This window comes from Pristis pectinata, chromosome 22 (genome assembly GCF_009764475.1).
Source record: "Pristis pectinata isolate sPriPec2 chromosome 22, sPriPec2.1.pri, whole genome shotgun sequence".
Classification (NCBI taxonomy): domain Eukaryota; kingdom Metazoa; phylum Chordata; class Chondrichthyes; order Rhinopristiformes; family Pristidae; genus Pristis; species Pristis pectinata.
In genome coordinates, this window is record NC_067426.1 from 32,529,174 (window position 1) to 32,552,985 (window position 23,812).

Consider the following 23,812-nt stretch of genomic DNA (forward strand, 5'->3'; position numbering starts at 1 on the left):
AACAGCGTCATGTGCAAGGATTTAGCGAATCAAGGATCTGCAGATCAAGGCATGGCTTGGTGGAGAAAGGAATGCTGATTTCAACCAATGTCTCACCCCTTTTCCCTCCTGACTTGCGTGGTCTCCATCCCACAACAGACACAGAGAAGATGAGGGGAGCGCAAGGCAAGGCTTCTTTACTCAGTCTTGCCTTCCTGCCTGCCCCAGATTAATTTTGGACTTTGCCAAATATATTAACATCCAGAAGAATAAAATATGAAAATGTGGCCTGATTAGTAAGCTTGACAGGAAAATCGATGGAGTTGTAGATAGTGAGGAAGCTTGTCAAAGGATAAAGCAGGAAATAGATCAGTTGGGAATTTAGGCAGAGAACTGGCAGATGGAGTTTAATCTGAGCAAGTGTGAGGTGTTGGGAAGTCAAATGCAAGAGGAAACTATGCAGTAAATAGCAGGACCCTTAGGAGCATTGATATACAAAGGGATCTTGGGGTGCAAGTCCATAGCTTGTTAAAAGTGGCAACACAAGTGGATGGGGTGATATGGCAAGTTTGCCTTCATTGGTCAGGGCAATGAATGTGAGAATTAACAAGTCAACTTTCAGCTGGATAAAACTTTGTTTGGGCCTCATTCGGCAGTTCTGGTTGCCACACTCTAAGAAAGATGTGGAGTGTTTGGAGAGTGAAGAACAGGTTCACCAGGATGTTGACTGGTTTTGAGTGCATGAGTTTTAAGGAGAGATTGGACAAATTTGGATAGTTTTCTCTGGAGCATCCGAGGCTGAGAGGGCAATCCAATAGAAGTATATAAAATTATGAGAGGCATAGAAAGGGTAGGTAGTCAGTCTTTCTCCCAGGGTGGAAATGTCAAATACTTGAGGTCATAGGTTTAAGGTGAGAGGGGGCAAGTTTAAAAGAGGTGTGCGGGGCAAGTTTTTACACAGAGAAAGTTGGGTGCCTGGAACACACTGCCATGGGTGGGGATGGAAGCAGGTATAATAGTAGGGTTTATGAGGCATTCAGACAGGCACATGAACAGGCAGTAAATAAAGGGAAATGGATCATGTGCAGGTAAATGGAATTAGTTTAGATTGGTTTCATGGTCGGCACTGACATTGTGGGCCGAGGGGCCTGTTCCTGTGCTGTACTGTTCTATGTTCCATCACATCTGGCTCCCACTTCCACCAAACCCACCACTCTCATCCTCCCCACACTCAAGTCCGAGCTGACACCCCATTCCTTCCTGAGGTCTCACTCAGAGGTCAACCACCACTCAGTGATCCAGGTACTCTGAAGTTTAGACTGCTGTCAGTGGAAGTCTCCCAGCATGCAAAGGCCAGGAGACTCCTCACTGGTGGTAAGTGAGGGACCAGCAGAGGGGTGGTGAGAAGGTCAACGGTTGGGCGAGGATCGTCATCCCACCAGTCTGACTACCTTCCAGCTTCAAAAGAAGGGAAATGCTGGCAGTTTTCCAGGAAATGGCAGCCAGAAGAAAGATGCCATTAAAGATTTATGTTCTGTTTGTTCATCTACCGTATGTAGCACGGACTGGCTGAAAATTCCATGTGGGATTTGAGGTTCAGTCTTGGTGCTTAGCCTTTATCCTTCTTAATGGGAATGTGGGGAGAATAAAATGGGATTTGAGTAGAGTTAAATTGGTAAATTGGTCTATTATTGTCAAATGTACTGATGTCAGATGCCCAACCTAAACCTTAAGGAACAATGCCTCATCTTCTGTCTCAGTACATTGAGGCCCCTGGTATTTAATATTGAATTTCACATTTTCACTTAACCATTCTTCTTCTACGTCTCCACAAACGCGGCTGTTTCTCTATTTCAATTAGTTTATTTTTTCATTTCTGTCTCCAACTGCCAGTTTTTAAATTGTTGCCCTCACAACTTCTGCCTGCTTCTAACCTCAGACTTTCCTACTTTTTTCTCACCCCCTCCCATTTTTACGCGCTTGGCTTCTCACTTTTCCACGTCTGATGAAGGGTCCTTGAACAAAAACATTAACTCTGTTTCTCTCCCCACAGATGCTGTCTGACCTGCCAAACACTTGCAGCATTCTCTGCTCATTTACCTTCTTTCCTCTTTAGCTCCAAAGCGACAGATCTCACACGTGACTATATTGAAGTCCATCTAATTCCATATTTCTTCACAACATTGAAGGAGGGCATTTCGTCCCACCGAGTCTATACCGACTCACAGAGCAATCCCATTTGCCACTAACTGTCCCTGTAAACTATTATCCCCACATTCCCATCAACTCCACTGAGACTCCACCCCTCATGCACGCACTAGGGGCAATTTACAGCAGCCGATTAACCTACAACCTGCATTCTTTTGGGATGTGGGAGGAAATCAGAGCATCCGGAGGAATCCCACGTGGTCACAGGGAGAACATGCAAACTCCACACAGACAGCACCCGAAATCAGGATTGAACCCAGGTCACGAGCTGTGAAGCTACAAGCTATGCCACCGTTCTACCGTTTATGCATTATATATTAACACCTCGTTACTTTTATGCTTCACACCGCTTGCAATGTCATTCATCCACACTGTCAGACTCGTATACATAGATATCTCATCTATGTCATTAGTAAATGAATAGTTAAGCCTCCAACGTTGATCCTCACAAGATTTCACTTGTCACATGCTACCAATACAAGGACACTATCATTAACCTTCTCTCAGTCTCCTGCCATTCAGCCAGCTTCATACCTAGTCCAATGACTTGCCTCCAGTACCATGAACTTCTGGATGCCTATCCCTTAGGAGAATTTTTATCAAATTACTATAAACATACAGCCTGGATAAACAGATGTTACAGTCCACTAGTATATAAATAAACATTGTAATACTACTACTTCAGCACCTATTCAAGAAAAAAAATTCACAAGTGTTTTTTCTTGCCTTGATTTTAACCACAAGGTAAAAATATCACCGAGTAATTGGTTGTCTGATCTTGACTTCTTATGTGGGAAGTGACCTGGATTTGTTCTGCTGTGCAAACTTGGAGACTGTAGCTGACTCTTTCGTTTTACTCTTCATATTGAAATCAACAGTCCAGGATCATTAAAAGCCCAGACGTGATACTTGTGAAGGTTTGACACATTGATGCTCCTATGGCTTTTTCAGTGGGCTGTGAGTTAGTCCCACTCTGATGCCCGTACTCACTAGCACTGGACAAGTTTCCCATTTCAGATGCTGATGACTGCAGTTGGTTCTGCTTCCCTTGGAAGCAAAGCTTTGCAGGTCAGCAGAACTTATTGCATAAAATCATTTCTCACCGCTCCTGCCATTTATTTTTTATTCTAAACCTGACTTCTTCAGTTATTAACACTCTTTCCAGTAAGAACATAGAACAGCATTGCCCGAACAGGCTCTTCAGGCAACGATATCTGTGCCAAACATGAGCAGAATTAAACTAAGTCTCCTCTGCCTGCACGTGATCCACATCCCTCCATTCCCTGCACATTCATGTGCCTGTCTAAAAGCCTCTTAAACACCACTATCATATCTGCTTTCACCACCACCCCTGGCAGTCTGTTCCAGGCACCCACCACTCTCTGTACAAAAAACTTGCCCTGCACATCTCCTGAAGCTTTCCCCTTAATTGCATGTCCTCTAGTATTTGAATTTCTACCCTGGGAGAAGATTCTGACTGTCCACCCTATCTTGGCCTCTCATAATTTTATAAGCTTCTATCAGGTCTCCTCTCAGCCTCTGATGCTCCAGAGGAAAAAAAAAACAAGTTTGTCCAATCTCTCATAGCTCATACCCTCTAATCCAGGCAGTATCCTGGTAGACCTCTTCTGTACCCATTCCAAAGCTTCCACATCCTTCCTGCAATGGGGTGACCAGAATTCTACACAATACTCCAAATGCAGCCTAACCAAAGTGTTATATAGCTGCAACATGACTTCTTTACTCCTATTCTCGGTGTCTCAACCAATGAAGGCAAGCGTGCCCTACACCTTCGCTACCACCCTATCTACTTGCGTAGCCACTTTCAGGGAGCTTTGGACTTGGACCCCAAGATCCCGCTGTACATCAATGTTGCTAAGGGTCCTGCCATTAACTGTATTCTTTTCCCTTACACTCGACCTCCCAAAGTGCAAATCACTTGCCCAGATTAAACTCCATCTGCCATTTCTCTGCCCATATCTGTAACTGATCTATATCCCACTGTAACCTTTGACAACCTCCTTCACTGTCCATAACGCCACCAATCTTTGTCCTCATTCTTTACAGACGACACAAAGGTTGGTGGAGAACTACTTTTGCCCATCTACTTATCAAAACCCTCATGATTTTGAAAATGCCCATTAAATTTGCTCTTAACTTCCCCATCTCCTGCGAGGAACAGATTCTTTCTCCCAAATGCTTCTACTATTCGTTGAAGGGCTCCTCTGTTATCGCTCCCATACAAAGTAACTAAACCAGTCAAACACAAACTTGGCACTTGTGGTTAAGGAGGGGCAATTTGTAACCAAAATAGTTTAGTACAAATCCTGCAGAATGGAATTTCAGAACGGTGCAGCATATCATATGATTAATTTCATATCACTCATCAGGGTGCCCTCCTGTCCAATGACTGCACTCTGCGATAAAGAGGCAGTCAGTCATGGGAGGAAACAAAGCATTATGCTAAAGCTTTAAAGGAGAGAATTGAAAATGGAGAGATTATAAGGCATCACAGCCGAATTTAAACAAGAAGTGTCAAACTCAAGATTCCCTCACTCATTCTTGGTTGTGACAGATTTTCTTGACAAACAAAGTAATAATGGTGGTCCTGCTATAGTCCTGCTGTGATGGTTTCTGGTCTCTGGGGCTGGAAGGGGTGGAGAGTTGCTCATCACTTCTGTAAGCAGGCTCCAAATCTCCAACAGACTGCAGCACACTATTACAACACCATCGCAAGACTTGGAAATCACATGGAAATCCCTTGTCATATGTACTGTGTTCCATGATTGGCCATACTCCTGTCTTTTCAATAGATTTGTCCTGAATGACAACATCGCTGTACTGAATCCCATCCCTGAGATGATGCTTTTCCCTCATAGAGTCATGGAGAGATGCAGCATGGAAACAGAGCCTTTAGCCCACCACACCGACCATCGTGCCCACATTCTTACACTATTCTTACACTAACCTATTTTATCCTCCACACATTCCCATCAACTTCCCCCAAGATGCTACCACACATCTACGCTCTAGGGACATTTCATGATTGCCAATTAACCTATTACCCGCATGTCTTTGGGATGCGAGAGGAAACCAGAGCACCCAGGGGAAACACATGCATGCAAACTCCACACAGACAGCACCAGAGGTCAGGGCTGAATCCAAGTTGCTGGAGCTGTGAAGCAGCAGCTGTACTGGTTGTCTCACTGTCTTTATTTACTGAAGATTACCATCAGGATTATGACAAAGAGACAGAGTACTTAAGCAAGTTACACAGATATCCAAGTGGGGGTGGATAGTGGGCAAGGGGGGATATTGAGCTGATGCTGTAGGAGTATTGCTGGTTTGTAATCACGCAATGTTATTACATTTGCAGCACATTCTCTCCTATCCGACTGAACGAAGATGTGGCAATAGTTAAGGATATAAAGAATAGAATGAAAAGGCAATGTTGCAGTATCACAGAATTGCCATATTACTGAAGAAACATTTTATGTTAAGGGCACACTAAGTCTGAGCAGCTTGGTCTTCGAGCGCTATGGACCCCCTTGCCATTGAATTAAGACCTCACTGTGCCAAGACCATGTGGGAGCTGGTGTAGAGCAGCTACCCCACATTAAAAGAATTCACACACAGGCATCTTCTACCTCTTAGAACTGGTGAGGAATTAAACGATCCTCGAGCCCAAGGGATTTCCTGAGATGAAAATTTTTGAGGTGACTCTTGTGGAAATCAACAACCTGACTTGTTTTGCATGATAAGTATGATGGAGTACTTTATGCCAAAAAGATTAACCTATCACCAATTGCTCCATGTTGTAAATCGGTAAAGTAGAATTTTGCCCTTTTAGAAAAATATGGATTAAAGTCCCTTTAGATGTTTGCAACCATTAAAATAACTCACTAACCTTCTTCCTTAAAGGCCATACATACTTGTATCTTTGCCTGGAATGCCATACAGCCTTCCTCTAGAGTTGATAAGAAAGCAAGGCCTCTCTGAGAAAAGGCTGACGACCGAGGGAGACCAGCTTAATCTCCAATCACTTCTTTGGCAAATAAATCTGTCAGACACAAACCTGGCACGTGGTTAAGCAGAGGCAGACTAGTCTTGCTAAAGTGCCTTTCAAAAGTTTTCACCTTGAGAAACCCTTGTCTTGAAGTCCATTGTAATTACATTATTTAGCCAAGTGTCTGCCAGGTCCACAGAATGAAACCCCTTTGAACATTATGCCTCTGGGATGTGGTAGAAACTTCTTGTTGTTGCAAATGTGCAAGGTGAAAGACACACTTTGAAAGAACACTTCAAAGCTGTGACTTTCTCCTCTGCACTCTAATTTAGAATCCTGGACAACCCACGGCAGGCACTACAAAACACTGGAGAATACTACCAGCTCCATCTCTCCAAACTCCTCCAAATCCATCGGCAGGATAGAGGGATCAATGTCAGTGTCCTCTCTTGGGCCAAGATCAGAGCAGGTCACATCATCCACACACCTGACCCATGACTCCCAAAAAAGGCACCCAATTCTAAGTTCTACCACAGCAAGAGATTTCTAGGTGAACAGAGAAAATACTTCAAAGACGTTTTCAAAGTAACATCCTTACTAATTCATGGGAACCCCTGGCCATGACTGCTCAAAACAGGGAGGGAACATCCAGGTAGTCATTCTGCACTTGCATTTCTGCGATGGGATTACAAGGCCACTCGTCAACAATGGAAGGAGCCCACAAAATCCCTAACTACCCACCCTATCACATGCCACATGCAGCAGAATCTGCAGACCCTACATACAACTCATCATAGAGTCATGGAGTTACACACCATGGAAACAGGCCCTTCAGCCCAACTCATCCATGCTGACCAAGATACCTAGCTAAGCTAGTCCCATTTAACTGCATTTGGCTCATATCTTTCTAAACCTTTTCTTTCCATGTACCTGTCTAAATTATTCTTGAACGTTGTAATTGTACCTGCCTCTACCACTTCCTCTGGTAGCTCATTCCATATACCCACCACTCTCTGTGAAAACTTGCCCCTCAGACCCCCTTCAAATCTTTTCCCTCTCACCTAAAACCTATGCCCTCTAGTTTTAGATTTCCCTACCTTGGGAAAAAGACTGTGATCATTAACCCTATTTATAGCCCTCATAATTTTATAGACCCTTATAAGGTCACCCCTCAGCCTCCTTCACTACAGGGAAAACAATCCCAGCCTCACCAATCTCTCCTTATAACTCAAGCCCTCCAGCCCAGACAACATCCTTGCACTCCATCCAATCTAGTGTACTGCATTTGCTGTTCACAATGTGGTCTCCTCCACATCACAGCAACAAAATGCAGATCAGATAATCTCTTCACGGAGCACCTGCAATCAGTCCGCAGGGGTGACTCTGAGCTTCCCGCGGCCTGCCACTTTAATTCTCCACCCTCTCCCAACTCTTCCCCACCTGGTCATGGCCCCCTGCACTGTTATAACATGGCCAAATGTAAGCTCAAGGAACAGAAACAGGAGATTTTGGAAATGCTCAGCAGGTGAGGCAGCATCTTGTAAAGTGAAATAGTTAATGTTTCAGGTCGAAAATTTTGGTCAGAACCAGGAAACAAAGAAAACAAATTATCGTTGTAAGTTGCAGAGAGGGTGGGGAAGGGATGGGTAGAACACAGAGAACAGGGTGAAACCAGGGTTGCCATGGGGATAAACTGGTGATGAAGTTATCTGGTAGATACGTTAATGAGGGAAATTAAAGAGAAAGCTTGAGGTTCTATTTCAGATCTACAGCATCTGTAATTTTTTTTACATATCTGCGTGTCCTGAAAAACGGACCTGGATGGAATAAAGGTTCCTACCTGTCTGAGGGAGTAACTATTTCTATATGGAATTTGGAATGTGTCCATCCTCTTAAATCTCTATCCCACAGCACTGGTTAGCAATAGGAACAGAGCCAGGTGTCACAAGGGGATTCAAAGTCCGCCAGTCATGTCAACACTCTGCACTGTGAACACCCATCTTATGCACTTGTTCCCTTCTTTGAAACACAAAATATTTTTCAGGAAGGTGTGTCAATATTGAGATTAGAAATAGTTATTTATCTTGTCTGATAACTAATATTAGAACCAATATGGAAGGGGAACGTTGGTGGAAATGTGGGGAAAATAACATAGGATTTTTTGTAAGTCGGTGCTTGATAGTCATTCCAACACACAATAGTAGGTACAACCATGGGTTAATTAACTCTTTAGCCACTGACTCCTTCACTCAAAAGCAGCGGTGTGAATTGGAGGGGTTCAGGTGCACCTGTGGCCTAGCCCCGATGAAGAAGACAATGCCAGCCATGATTGGGGGAGGTTGCAAACGATGGCAGGACTTAAGTTAGCGAATATCTCCAACCCCATTCCATGCACTCACCTCCCTCTCAATGTCCACGCTCTAGGCAACATGAGCTCTCTCTGCCCTTCTACACCTTTCCAGTACCAGAGCTTTAGTCTCATCCTTTTTTTTGTTTCTTCACTCCTTCTAAGGTCTGACACGCTCGTAAAACAAGTGTTAGAACCTACTGCAGCCACAACGCCCTTCTTCGTTTACACAAGTTTTAACTGGAGCTTGCTTATTTGTATTATTAGAACCATCCAGCCAAAGCACAGCTCTGGATCAGCACTGCAATCATTGAAATGAGAGGAATTCTGGCTAATAAGGCATCAGGATTCCTGTCCTGGTTTTCAAGGACTATCAAATGTACCCCTCTTGATCTCATGCCACTGGATCATATGACACCACTTATCCGATGTTTAATCAAGTCATATTTAATCATCCAACATTTTCCCACTGTTTGCAAATGCTACTGCTTTTACGTTGGTTGCCTTCCAAAGCATTATTTTTAAACTCTTTCTTTAATGTGAGGTAGCTTATAAAATCAAAAGAAATATAAAAGAATAGAAAAAAATTAACAGTAATTTGTAATGTTCAAATAAAAACTTTGTCTGAATTTTCAGTAATATTGACCACAATGAGAAATGTCGTGTGTAAGTTCAATGAAAATATTAACAATTAACAGCGATAGAAGTAAGTTAGTTCAATTCACTGACTTCAACTCCCCAGCTGAAACTCAGTCACAGGGAAGTGTGACTCAACCTTCAGGTTGTAACATCTGTCCAACACAAACCACAGTTGCGTATGTCACAGAGTGTCATAAGTCTCCTTCCTTAGTCTGTGCTTTGCTCTTTTCTCTCTCCTATTTACATTTTATTGTATCACTGGAGTTTCCATTTGTGTTTAGTTACATCAAGATGATACATGCCGAATAATGGTGTAAATCCACAAGGTCCATCTTAAAGTTATTGACGATTGAATACAACATTCTTACAACATTTTTGTGTATCTTTTCACAGCAGGAAAGAGGGAAGTTAATTGAACAGTCAGTGACTTATAACGGTACACTACACCTCCATTTGAAAAGAACAGCATTCCCTGTGCATTTCCTTAAAAGAAACTAACTTCTCTGCCATCTTGCCATCAGATGGTTGAGAGCTTCAAGTTCCTAGGTGTAAGTATCACCAACAATTTGTCCAGCCACATGAATGCTATGGTCAAGAAAGCACACCAATCCCTCTACTTCCTCAGAACACACAGGAAATTCAGCATATCCCCGATGACTCTTACCAATTTTTATATATGCACTATAGAAAGCATCCTATCCAGATGCATCACAGCTTGGTATGGCAGCTGACCTGCCCAAAACCCCAAGAAATTGCAGAGAGTTATGAATCTGGCCCAGTCTATTACACAAACCAGCCTCTGTCTACACTTCCCACTGCCTCAGGAAAGCAGCCAACATGTTCAAGGACCCCTCCCATCCCAGTCACTCTGTCTTCCCCTCCCTCTCCTGTCAGGCAGGAGATACAAAAGCTTGAGAACACGAACCACAGACTCAAGGACGGCTTCTATCCCACTGTTATCAGACTCCTGAAGGGACCTCTCATATGCTAAAAGATGAACTCTTGATCTCTCAATCTACCTCATTGTGACCCTTGCACTTTACTTGTCTACCTGCACTGCACTTTCTCTATAACTGCAACACTATATCCTACATTCTGTTTTCGTTTTACTCCCTTGATGTAATTATATATGGCATGATCTGTCTCACTGGCACGCAAAACAAAAGCTCTTCACTGTGTCTCAGTACATGTAACAATAATAAACCAATACCCGATTTATCTTCAAAGATTTCTGGACACTAACTCCCAAACCTCTACAGTCCTGGAACTACTCAAAAATGCTAACAATTGTTTTATACTTCCCCATTTCAAGGGAAATAGGAATGAAAATTATTACTATTCAAGGTGCAGTATGACCAGAGCTCCATGCAGTTAGATTGTGTCTTCTGCTCACTTTTTTAAAACATGTCCTATTGCAATGTCCTACTGATTGTTGCTCCACTTCAGTTAGACACATTGAGTGCCAAGGTCTCTTTCAGCCATTGTCATCTGAACAAGGTGCACAACATATACCAGTGTTGATGCTGATAATAAAGTGAGAGAGACTGGAAGGTCCATTTCTCCTTTCTATGGTCACTACTTTACATCTGCTTTGCATCATATTTCACCTGTCGTTGCCCTGCCTGTTCACATACAGTTAAACTCTGATAATCCGCTACCTGATTGTTCAGAAATCCCAATGGTCGGCATCTGCTCACAGGGTGATACTTCCAGTAAACTCACAGGTGCCCCATTCCAAAGCTCCTTATAAATTCACCAGGACCTGCTCTTGTGCTCCCTCTAAACTCATTGAGACCCTGTTCCCACATTCCTTATAAACCCACCGGAGGCTGTTCTCATGGTCTTTATATACTCACCATGGCCCTGTCTCTCATACTCCCTTTCAACCCAACACACACTCCTTATAAACTCATTTTTGCCCTGTTTCCCGCTCTCTCTAAACTCAGCCGGTTCACTGTAACAATTATTATACTACATCTCAAAATGAAGTGAATTAAAAGTATGTTGTGGTATTAATAGGGTAACATCTAATATTCCGGAAAACCTGCCAGCCCAGCACCACCAAAGGGTGCCAGAATACTGGAATTTTACTTGGAATGCAGAGCACATTTCTTCTGAAATGTGTTTCCTTTCTTCCTACAATTTTGGAATCATGAACAGATTTAATCCATTTGACTAATTTGCAATGAGTTTCAGGATTCTACCTCAACGCAATGAATTGATCTGTACAATCGGTACGCAAGACAAGTTTTTCACTGTACCTCGCCACAAGTGACAATAATAAACCAATACCAATACCAATAAGTCACTGATGTGCAATAGAAACAGCAGAAGTCCAACACAGAGCTTTGGGACTCAGTTCTCAACTTTCTTCTACCAATGATTCAACTTAAGTAAATTCTACCATGATTCACCGAAGCTTTAATAAGCAGGCGTGGGAGTGGAAGTCAGTGTCAACAACATCATGTGTTTCCCATAATTGACCTCGGTTATCCTTCCCTCAGAGAAACCCAAGGCCAAGTCAACCAGACTTTTCCCTGTCCATAGTCATCTGGAGTGGTGATTACATAATCACTGGGCCAAACTGTGCCAGCAGTGACTGAAGGCTTGGAAGGGAATCCCCAGCATTTTGACACTGCCTGCCCAGTCTGTCCCAGGCATTCCTGACCCACTGTATCTCAAGTGCTGGAACACATTGTAACCTTAGCTACAATGCTGGATACCACTGGAATTCTGCGGTATCGTCAGGACCTGTAGTCCCAAGCAATACGCTGAGGGAAACTGCCCCAGTGGTAGACCGACAGACTAAAGATCAGACTCCCCTTCCATTTAAATAGGGGTTCCCCACATTTGGAAGAAAATTATAGGTTCAGTTCTTTATTTTTTAGATGTTTGGGTTTTATATTTTTAATTGCTGTTTAAATGTAGTTTTAATAATTTTTACTTCATTTTGTAAATGTTTAAATACCTTTTCATTTTTGAGTCATTTGATTATAATAATTTAGATTAATAACAGGTACGCTTAATAACAGTTACAAACCCTCACAAACTTTGACAGGAGTTGAAGGGAAACTTGTTAAGATTTAATAGGAACCTGAGGGGCAACTTTTCCACACATAGGATGGTGGGTATACGGAACAAGCTGCCAGAGGAAGCTGTAAAGGCAGGTACAATTACAATGTTTAAAAGATATTTAGACAAGTAGGTGGAATGAAAAGGTTTAGAGGGATATGGGTCAAATGCAGGCAAATGGGACTGGCTTAGATAGACATCTTGGTCGGCATGGACGAGTCGAGCCCGTTTCTGTGCTGTATAACTCTACAAGTTGAGGCTCCACTCCTTGTCTTGCTTCCCACAAAAGCTGTCAGGGGCAGGGCCTCAGTAGTACACCAGCTGGGGCCTCATCTCTACCTGGGGCTTCACTGTCTGTCAGAGTCGGTTCATTCACCCAGCAGCCAGCGATGAGTCAATCAAGCACAGCTTGATCATTGCTGACCTGACTACCCATGATAATCAATCCCATCCATTTGCATAGGATGCAAGTATGACTCAGGAATGGATACAAAGGGAAGGGGTCAGAGATCAAATCCTTAGCCAACTGTCCATGACCGCAGAAGTCAGGAACCGAAGTGCCAGGAACACTACATGAAGGGCTGTGTAGTCTAAAAGAATTGCTGCTGTCAGTGTATTTAGCTCACAGCAGTAATTACAAAATAGAACGTTAGATGGGCATCTTGGTGAGCACAGACGAGTTGGGCCAAAGGGTCTGTTTCTGTGCTGTATGACTCTTATGACTAGAACCTTCAAAATAAGCTTGCTTCTTACCAGTAACATGACTTGTCTCGACTCTCACAGTCTGTGAAGTTGGAGCTGATGAAGATATCCTTGTATATGCGCCCACAAAGGCAGTAGAGGTCAGATGAGATCTGCGCTCCCGTCTCCATCACCGGCAGGATCACAGAGAGGGCCTTCTCTCGATCTCCAGGTTTGTTCCGCCTGTTGCAAAGAGAGGCAATAACAGACTGTAAAACCTTCTCCTGGTGTGCAAAAAAGATATGATTCGCAAGAGTGAATGTGATTGCCATATGGGCAGAGTGCAGAGAAATTATAATAGAGATCAGGGAGAAGGCAGGGACATTAAACAAATACTTTCAGTCTGTCCTTGTGGTTGAAGACATAAAAACTAACCAGAAAACAGTGGGGAACCAAAATTTAGTGGAGATGCAGACATGAAAGGAATTTGTGTCAATAAGTAAAGAGTGCAAGAAATAAATTAAACTAAAAGCTGATAAATACCCAGGAGCCCATGATCTATATACTGCGGTTTTACAGAGTAAATGCTCTGGTTTTGATCTTCCGGTTTTTGGAATAATCTCTGCAAACAGAAAACTGCAAGTCCCAAAATGTGGAAAATGTAGGATTTATTGTTAGATAATTGGGCACCAAGAAAATTATAATATGATTTCAAGAGCTGATAAGATATGATGTTTTATAAAGCCTGTTAGATTTATTTTCATTTGTTCTCACTCCCAGGTAGATAATGGCCAACTAGTAGATGGAATACATTTGAATATTGAAAACAAAAATATTCAAATGATGCCCCACTGAAGGTTATTGCACAAAATTAGAGCTCACAAAATTGGGGTGATATATCACCATGAATTGAAGATTGGTTAATGAACATAAAACAGGAGGAATTAAAAGGATTATTTTTAGCCTGGCAGATGCATGTAAGATGCATGTGAATTAGTGCTAAGGTATTAATTATTTACAGACTATATTAAGGGGACCAGGTTCAATGTAACCAAGTTTGGTGCTAACACAAGTCAGTGGAAAAGTAAACTATTAGGAGATCACAAGGAAACTACCAAGGGATATAATTAGATTAACTAGATGGGCAAGAACAATACATAAAAACTATGAAAAGCTCTATCAAATCTACCCTTGGCTGCCTTTGTTATAAGGACACTCTCACTGCTTCTCGCACCTCTCCAGGTGACAGGTGACTCTTCACGCCAGTGTATGGCCTGGATAGATTTGGACATATGGGTAAAATGGTACTAACTCTTCCCCAACCACTTGATTTTAATTGACTGAGCACCATATTTCCGATCACCAAAATGTAAATGGTGATCCAATACACTCACGGGCATGCTTTTAAATTGAACAACTGTATCTTTGTTCTCATGGCCTTTGGACCAGCCATTGTACATACAAATCCTGATCATCAAGAGCTGATATTTGTCGTCAGCTGGTAAAGACGACTTTAAAGTATACTTAATATTATTCTGGATGCATAAGAATCATTGGCAAGACTGGAATTTGGTGCCAATTCCTAATTGTCCTTGAGAAGGTATTAGTGAGCTTGCCTTCTTGAACTGCTGTGGTTTGTGTGGTGAAGAAACTCCCACAGGTCGAGTTTCCCAGGAGCTGCTCCACAACAATGACGGAACATGGATAGATCTCCCTGAGTAATACGTGACTTGGAGGGGAATCTATTAGAAGATGCTATTCCCATGTGCCTGCTGCCTTGTCCTTCTAGGTATTGGAAGCCAAGGGTCTGGGAGGCATGTTGAAGAAGCATTCACAATTTGCTGCTGTACATCTTTCAATAGTACACAGTTCAGTTAAGGTGCGCTGATGACGGAGGATGATGGAGGACATCACTGTTTCAAGTAAGTACCTGGACTGTTGAGCAAGTGAACTTCTTTGTACACTACGTAACCTTATGTTACTTCATTACATTACATCCCCTGCACTGGACTAGTGTCTGATACCAAAGGCAAAATCAAAGCACAAATGCAGCAGGAGATACAATCACTAGTCCCAGCAAGGTGCTCTGGAAATGAATTTCATGAGGTCATCAAGAAAGGACCAGTCCCATCTTAGTTATGTCAGATAATGCACAGCATCCCGCACATGCTCAGTAGGAACTGGATTGCTATTTTGCAGCAATAATTAAATATCTCCATAGAGTGGGAAATCTGAGGTGTTAGTCTTTTGGCCATTCACTGAGGTTTAATTTGGGGGGTGGGTAGATGGGTGCCTTCTCTCATTGATAAAATGATACACTGGATCACCCTGCTGTTGGACAACAAAGCTCGCCTTAACTTGCTGGTTGTGAAGGGAATACCTAAGGTAGGTAAACATCATGATTCTTACGCAGGTTCTGAAACTGGTCAGATGATCTGGTCATTATCACTCTGCTGTTTGTAAGAGCTTGTTGTGGAGATTGGCTACTACATTTCCTGCAATACAACCTCAAATACACTTCATAAGTGCTTCATTGCTTGCGGAGTATGGTAGAGTACTGAGATCAGACAAGATGTGTAGAAATGCAAGTCTCTTTCTTTATTTCTAATTGCCCTCTGTCTGATTCATGCCTTGGTCAAGACAAATAGCACCTAACTAACTTTATATAAGGTGGTCCACCAAACAAAGAGTCCTGCGCCTCTGGGAACTAAACACAGTTGTGAGCAACCCAGGAGAAAGACCATTGGACTATTAATACAAAATTGTATGTTTCATTTTCCATTTTCTTTGAACATTTGTCTGATCCTATTTTCAATGGTTATACAAGTACTGGGGATGGGAAGAAATGTTGTTTGACTGGAATGTGATAAAATCTCTTGGAATACAACCAAGTAGAGTTGGCAATCTGGTAATTATGCTTGGCTTCTTATGTATAAACAGAATGCTTTATTGGATAGTGGATAGCAAGAGACACCTGGTTTGGTTCAGCAGGGATCTGTGGTGGAAAAGGGTCACAAGGAGGCACAGGGACAGTCCATTAGGAATAAGATGGAGGTATTGAGGAGGAAGTTCCAAAGAGTTCCAAAGGCTGGTTGCAGAAGGATGGCCCCAGGCCTCCTAAAATTGATCGGCATGAGAAACAGATGCTACACAAGTGCAGAGTCTTATTTACTATCGGGGTAGCTAGTTTGGTTCTGCACCAGGTATTGCTCCACCTCAACCAATGAATGAAAGGTAGGTAAAACAAAGCTAATCAGCCATTGAGTTTACGCCAGCTCGTTGCTAGAGCAATCCAAAGGTTCAGGTTGCAGTTTGCATTCATGGCAAATAAACAGCTCATAGCCCTCTATACTTCTTGCTTTCAAATGTCCTAACTTCTTGCCTAAGTCATTGCCTATGACAAACCACTCCATGTTCTAACCATTCACTGCATAAAGAAATTTCTCTGCTGCTGGTTTTTCACCCAAGGATCATTTCATTTCTCCGATCTTCCAGGAAGATGATTTGTATTAATAAAGTTCTGCTCACAAAGTCAATGTGTTCCAAAACACTTTACAACCCACTGCGTACTTGTTGATCACTGGTATAAAGCCGCAAGACCCCACAAACAGTGATAGCAAGATCACAGGCTTTCACTAACACTGGGTGCAGGATAAATAGTGGTCAGGATGGCACATGGTATCGTGCCGTGGGATCTATTACATCCACTTAGAGAAGCAGACCCATCAGAGCAATGGTACCTCCAACAATGCAGCACTCCATCAGTACTGAACAGCAATGCTGTCTAGATTATGGGCTCACGTCTCTGGGAAAAGAATTTGCAATCTTCTGAAACAAATCCTGACACCTGTGACTAACTTGGGAGTGCATGTTCCTTCACCATCACTGGATCAAAATCCTGGAGCTCTCTCCCTGACAGCACTGTGGGTGTACCCACACCTCAAGGACTACAGCTGCTCAAGGAGGCAGATCACCTCCACCTTCTCAAGGGCAACTAAATGCTGGCTCAGCCTGTGAAGCCCACGTCCCTTGAATGATTCTTGCAAAGTTCTAAAAATTCAAGGAGGCAGATCACCTCCACCTTCTCAAGGGCAATTAAATGCTGGCTCAGCCTGTGAAGCCCACGTCCCTTGAATGATTATTAAAAATGTTTCATCCATTCACTTCCCGACACTTGGTGGGTGTAAGTGAAGCATGTACACAACACAACTTGGCATAAAGAGATATTCAGCTGAAGCTGTTGTACCACTGTGTTCTAAAGAGCCTGTGAACAAGTGGTGGTCTCCTCCTACCTGTTCAGTGCGAAGCAGTAGTGAAACTTGACATTGGGGAGCTCAGCCACGTTGCAGGTTGGCAGGTTCTGCAGGGTCTCCACCAGCTTGATCGTCGCATCAAAATCCTTTGAAGCAAAAGTAGCAGAGTCAAGAATTCCTCAAGGGTTAACTATCCAACGCCTCTCACCAGCTGTGAGATCAGAGTGAGAACAACGTTCACAGATTTGCATCTGAAACATGGCTTCAATTCAGGAAAAATCTTTCTTTTCTCTCTCTCTCTTCCCTTCCCATTAAAAGCAGAGATGACATAAGTGCCTACAAATCAAATTGCACACATCAATCGTGTGCTAAGTTGGAGCTAAGCTTAGCACTAATGACAAATCTGAAGTCACTTAAATAATGGAATTCCGAAATTGGGACATCCTTGCTTTAAGAGGGTATTAAGGTAATTGGCTTTAAGAGATGCAGCTGGCTGGGCTCACTCGTGGTGGTGCGTTTGCCCACTGACCCATGGGAAATGGCTCATCTCTCCCGAGGCAGCCACATGGGTGGGGAAGTGGGGTAAATAGGTGAGGTTCCCCACTTCCCCCTAAGCTACAGAGCAGCTACAAGTGGGCAGAGGGGGCTGAAAGCTGCGATAGGCACCAATTCCCACCCATCATGAGTGGTCAATACTTTTACTAATAAGATGTAGGAACAGAATTAAGCCATTCGGCCCATCGAGTCTGTTCTGCCATTCAAGCATGGATTCTTTTTTACCCCATTTTCCCGCCTTCTCCCTGTACCCTTAACCCTCTTACCAACCAAGAACCTATCAATCTCTGCCTTAAGTACACCCAGTGACTTGGCCTCCGCAGCAGTCTGTGGCAATGAATTCCACAAATTCACCACCCTCTAGCTGAAGAAATTCCTCCTCATCTCACGATGATGCTGGAGGAACTCAGCAGGCCAGGCAGCATCCATGGAGAAAAGCAGGCGGTCAACGTTTCGGGTCAGGACCCTTCTTCAGGACTGAAGATGGGAAAAGGGGAAGCCCAATATATAGGAGGGAAAAGCAGAGCAGTGATAGGTGGACAAAAGAGGGGGGGGGGCAGGGTGGGCACAAGGTGGTGATAGGTAGATGCAGGTAAGAGATAGTGATGGGCAGGTGCGGGGGAGGAGGGGAGAGCAGATCCGCCGGGGGATGGGTCAAAGGTAAGGAGAGAGAGAAAGAAAAGAGGCTAGGAAAGGGAAGAAGGGAAGACGCACGGTGGGGGGGGGGGGGGGGGGATTAGTTTGTGGGGATTACCTAAAGTGGGAGAATTCAATGTTCATGCTGTTAGGCTGCAAAGTTCCAAGTTGGAAAATGAGGTGCTGTTCCTCCAGTTTGCGCTTGGAATTCTCCGCTGGGTACTGGTTTGCGCTGGCTACTATGGAGGTTGGCTTGGAAGAAGATGCTGACATTGGTCACTTAGTGCATTTCGAGGGTGATACAGCAACAGTGGTATCTCCCCAGTGCTCTGAGAGTGCCTGCTGCAGGTAATCCGTGTCTCAGAAAGCCACAGGAGGACAGGGCCACTGCCACTTCGTAAACAATGAGCTTTGTGCGAGCTTCGAGGTTTTGCTTTCAAAACACACTTTTCATCAGACATACAAAGGTTGTGCTGACACAACCAAAGCGAAGAAAATTTTCATCTTCGACGTGAGCCTTCACTAAGAAGTGAATCCCAAGATGTGGAAAGTTGTTCATGTCATGGTTCTTTGCTTGAATCATAGAGTTAGACGGCACAGAAACAAACCCTTCAACCCAACTGATCCGTGCCAACCAAGATGCCCATCCAAGCTAGTCCCATCTGCCTGCATTTGGCCTATATCCCTCTAAACCTTTCCTATCCATGTACTTGTCCAAGTGTCTTTTAAATGTTGTTAATGTACCTGCTTCAACCACTTCCTCTGGCAGCTCATTCCATATACTCTCTGGGTGAAAAAGTTGCCCCTCAATTCCCATTAAATCTCTCCCCTCTCACCCTAATCCAATGTCCTCTAGTTCTTGATTTCCCCAACCCTGAGAAATAGACTGTGTGCATTCACTCTATGCCCCTCATGATTTTATACACCTCTGTAAGTTCACCCCTCATTCTCCTGCACTCCAATGAATAAAGTCCCAACCTGCTCAACCTCTCTCCATAACTCAGTCCCTCAAGTCCCGGCAACATCCTCATAAATCTCCTTTGCTCTCTTTCCCGCTTAATGGCATCTTTCCTATAGCAGGGTGACCAAAACTGAACACAATATTCCAAATGCGGCCTCACGAACGTCTTGTATAACTGCAACATAATGTTGGAGAGCAGTGTCGTGCTGTGGGGCAGATTGGCTGAGGATCATCGTTTTGCAGTCACTGAATCTAGGGATCATTCTCTGGATATTAATGCCTACAAAACTGGTGCAAATGGGGTTTCTCTAATCCTATTTCATTTGGCTTTTTCAAAAAAAGAATAGTGAAAAAGGAAATCATGTTAAACATGAATAAGACACCAGTTAAAAGGCCTCATCAAGGTCTTTGTGAGGGTACAGGACTTTAGTGTCTGGGAGAAGGACTGGAGATACTGGGGACGTTCTTACAGCAGAGAAGGGGAACAGAAGAATATATTGTAAATGTTTTGACAGAAGAGATATCAGCAAGCACAGGACAGTGAGCATTTGGCAAAAAAAAAATAAAATTTTTATGTAATGAGTGAAAAAGGAGCAATAACTTCACAGCAACACAAGAGACTGCAGATGCTGGAATGTGGTGTAAAATACAAACTGCTGGTGCAATTCAGCAGATCAGGCAGCATCTGTGGAGGGAAGTGGACAGTCGGTGTTTTGGGTCAAGGTCCTTCACCTGGATTAATATCACAGAGCCTGGGCCAATGGCCAATCTCCAATCCTAAAACCGGGCAAAACGTGGATCAATGACTGAAATGTTGGGGTGACAGTAGGACCCAGTTCAGGCACAGCGGACCAAGTGAAAGGACTTTCTGTAATGGTGCATCATTCTACCACCAGACAATTTAAGACAGGTCCTCCTCGTGACTCCTTTAACAGGCTGCTGATCATTATTCACCTTTCCCTTTTGTCTTACTGCACTCAGTGGTTCCAGCTGCCTCAGCTCACTACATCCAGGAAGTCCTGTCAGATCCCTCATCCTGCTAGTTTTGCTCTGAGGCAAGTTCACCGCAGAAAGCTTGCAAACTGGTTCAGCAGCCTGCTCGGGAGTTCAAGATCATGAAATAACAGCTGTCCTGCCACCCTGATATTATTGCTCAACATCACGTCAGAGTTTCACTGAAGTTCTCAGTCAACTATGTAATTTGTTTAAACAGGAAAAAGTAGCAAACTAAAAGCTAAATAAATGGAAGAACTGACATTTACAAGCTAGCTTTCGCAATCCCAGAATGTCCCTGTGCTTTATAATTAAATAATTATTTAAGTCTGTAATGTATGTAATGCAATGCAATACTCATAGCTGATCCCACCAATATAATAAAAACCAGACTGGAATGGACCCCTCTGTTATTCCTTGGAATAGTGAAAAGAAAATGTTTACATCCACCTCAGATGTCAAGCAGGCCTCTGTTTAATGTTCTACCCAAGAGAGGGCAGTGCCAACAGTCCACCGTACCTAGACTATGTGCTTAGATCTCAGCCCTGATAGGAACAATTTTGATGCAGATTTGCATCAAATACAGCATTTGATGCAAAGTGTGCTGCCTGCCAAGGTTCCAAACGAGTCTGGTCAAGCCTCACCGAAGACAGGAAACAAATGAGGAACTCTGTTGTTTAAAAAGAAGTTACAGAGAGGCAAAAGCTGAGAAAAGAGAAGTTAGCTAAACTTAGACAGCACCTTGGTTATCCTGCACCTTATAACATTCTAGTCTCCTGACCACAAAAAGGATACAGAAGGACTGTAGATATTTACACAGATAATGTCAGAACGAAGAAAATTCAATCAGAAGGACTGAACAAACCAGTGCTCTCTTCAAGAAGAGGCTGAGGGTTACTTACTCACTCACTGAATGTACTTATTATACAAAACTGGAGAAGGCCACTAAGCCCATTAAATCCAGGCTGGCTTCCAACATAATAATCTGTCCCATTCCCCTCTAGCCCTGCATTTTATTCTCTCGCATGCCCATCAACTCCACTTTGGTTCTTCTGCCACTGCCATGCACTACGTCGTGATTTGCAGAAGCCAAGTAACCTACTAGCACTTCTGTGGGGTGTGGCAGGAAGACGGAGGGCTCAGAGGAATCCCCCAGGGAGAACGTGCAAACTCCACACAGACTGCATCTGAAGTCAGGATTGAACCCAAGTCCCTGCAGCTATGAGGCAGCAGCACGAACTGCCATGCTATCGGCTGCCAAATAAAAGTCTTCAAAATTATGATGTGAAAGTGGTTTCCAGTTGCAATGAGTCCAAAGCTGGACCATATATGGGTCTTTAATAAATGCAAAAAGGAATTCAAGGGAATCTCCTCTAAGCAGGGAGTAATTTGCTCCCATATGGAATGGTTGCATAGCTGCTAGGAAAATACATGAGGAAGAGCAGAACAGCATGACATGCCGGTAGATTGAGATGTACCAAGGCGGAAGGAGGCTAGCGAGCAGCATAAACACCAGCACAGAGCTGTTGGGCCAAATGGTCTTTTCCTGCACCTGTAATTTTATGTGTAGTTGTGTTTGGAACTGGAGAGGGCAAGTGGTCAATTAAGGTACAGGAACGGGTCAACGTTTCAAAGTCCACGTTTGTTTATCGTAAGATGCAAATTTCTACAAGAAGTAGAGCAATTAAACAAAAATGCATCAACTAAGAGAAAAAAGATCAGGCACACGCCGGCTTTCCATGAAATGAAGCCCAGAGTTACAGAGCAGAGCCTGCAAAATAGAAAATGTACTTCATGATTGTGAGGAATTAAATAGCCGTTATAAAACTGAGAATAGGGAAAGTAAATATTTGTACAACATCTAATCAATTAAGTACCAGGGTTGAATGAATTTTCTCCTTTTAATTCAAGCTTAGGATGTGGGCATTGCTGGCAAGACCAGGATTTATTGTAGGTCTCTAATTTCTCCTGCAAAGACAGCCAGAGACTTTCTCCTTCAAACATTTCAAAGGGTTGTTACAAGACTACAATGATAATGTGGTGTTGCATTCACCAGAGGTGACAGGTTCTATTCCCTGGGATGTCAGGCGAGGCTTTTTGAAATGTCAACAGCTCCGTGGTAAAATTTACTGCTACCAATCTGCAGATTCTTAATGTAGTTTCAATTCTCAGCTTGCTATGGTTAACACTCACAGCCTCTGGATTTCTAGTGTATTCATGTAACCACTACATTTCCCTAATTCCAATCTAAAACTTACTCCTGTGGTTACAATATTTATTAGATTCTAGAAACATTAATACAGGCTTGGCGTACCCCCTGTACATTTTGTTCATGTTCTACGAGGACAGACTGGATATCTAGACTTTCTTTGAAGAGGATTACTCACCCATAGAAGTTTGTGGGAACGTGGGGGAGGAAATGTAAGTAAACAAGAAAGTTAATTTCCATGAGGTGATCCAGTGTGCTTGCAACATGCTGGACTGAAATGGATGTATTCCAAGTGCAATGAATTTAATACCAACTAAGACTGCAATCAGGAGTCAATGGGGAACAGAGACACTTTAGGTAGAGGAGAAAATCTGCCCATTCAATTAGATCAGGGTCTGTTTGCACTTCAACACCATTTACCCACTTTGTCTCCGCAAACCTCACTACTGCTACCCGGCAAAAACCTATCAATTTCAGCAATGAGATGTTCAACTGAGCACAATACTGGGGGAGTGAGTTCCAGGTTTCCATTGCCTTTGGTGTGATCAAGCTCTTTGTTCTGGAAATCACCCACAAGATTAATAGCTTTTGTTTTCAGTCCTATCAAACCCTCCCCATTTTAAAACTCCTAGTCAGAATGCATCTTAATCTTAATCCACATAGGGAAAAATAAGTGGGTGGTAAGTGTGGATCAGTACATGATCTTCGCTGGCTGTGGGTGGAATGGGGAACTGGCTGGGGAATATCACTGAGATTGGAACTGATGGCAAAGAAACAATTTATACAGAGAATCCACAGCTAACAGTTAATACTGATCTGGTTCAAGTTGCAATTATTTTCTGTCTAAGCACTGTGGCCCAGTAAGCGCCTGAAAATCCTCAACCTGGAGAAGGGCCCAGTGAGTGAGATGGATAAAGGCCTCCACCAGAGTTACCAAATGATGGCTGATCACAAGAGGTGTGGTCACAATGATATTCCTCCTTGATCCACAGAAGCCGAATGATTTTGCTGGTGTCTGATGCTTTCCACAAACCAGGAAAGCTCTTGTAACCAAACATGAGAGGCCAAGGATGACCAGGGGCAAGGAGGGTGGGGGAGGCTGAGGATGGGAATGAAGTTGAGGGCAATAGGGCCAGAGACCACATTTCAAAGCTCCTCAACTTCGAGAGCTCTCCCCATTTAGAGAACAGCAACGTGTTGAATGCTCATCACATTCTGGACACTTCACATCATCACAGATCTCTGTAGGAAATTCCATGATTCGGGAAACTTC

At 43.3% G+C, this 23,812-nt stretch overlaps 1 protein-coding gene across 3 annotated transcripts in view; it reads right to left on the minus strand.

Moving 5' to 3' along the window:
* Positions 1–23,812, minus strand: part of si:ch211-1i11.3 (mitogen-activated protein kinase kinase kinase 5) — a 139,857-nt gene that overhangs the window by 79,031 nt on the left and 37,014 nt on the right. For all 3 annotated transcript variants that reach the window (XM_052036131.1, XM_052036129.1, XM_052036132.1), the window contains 2 exons: positions 17,225–17,331; positions 13,005–13,175 (listed from right to left, as the gene is read on the minus strand). In XM_052036131.1, the coding sequence (XP_051892091.1) occupies positions 13,005–13,175; positions 17,225–17,331 (278 nt within the window). The remainder of the gene's footprint in view (positions 1–13,004; positions 13,176–17,224; positions 17,332–23,812) is intronic.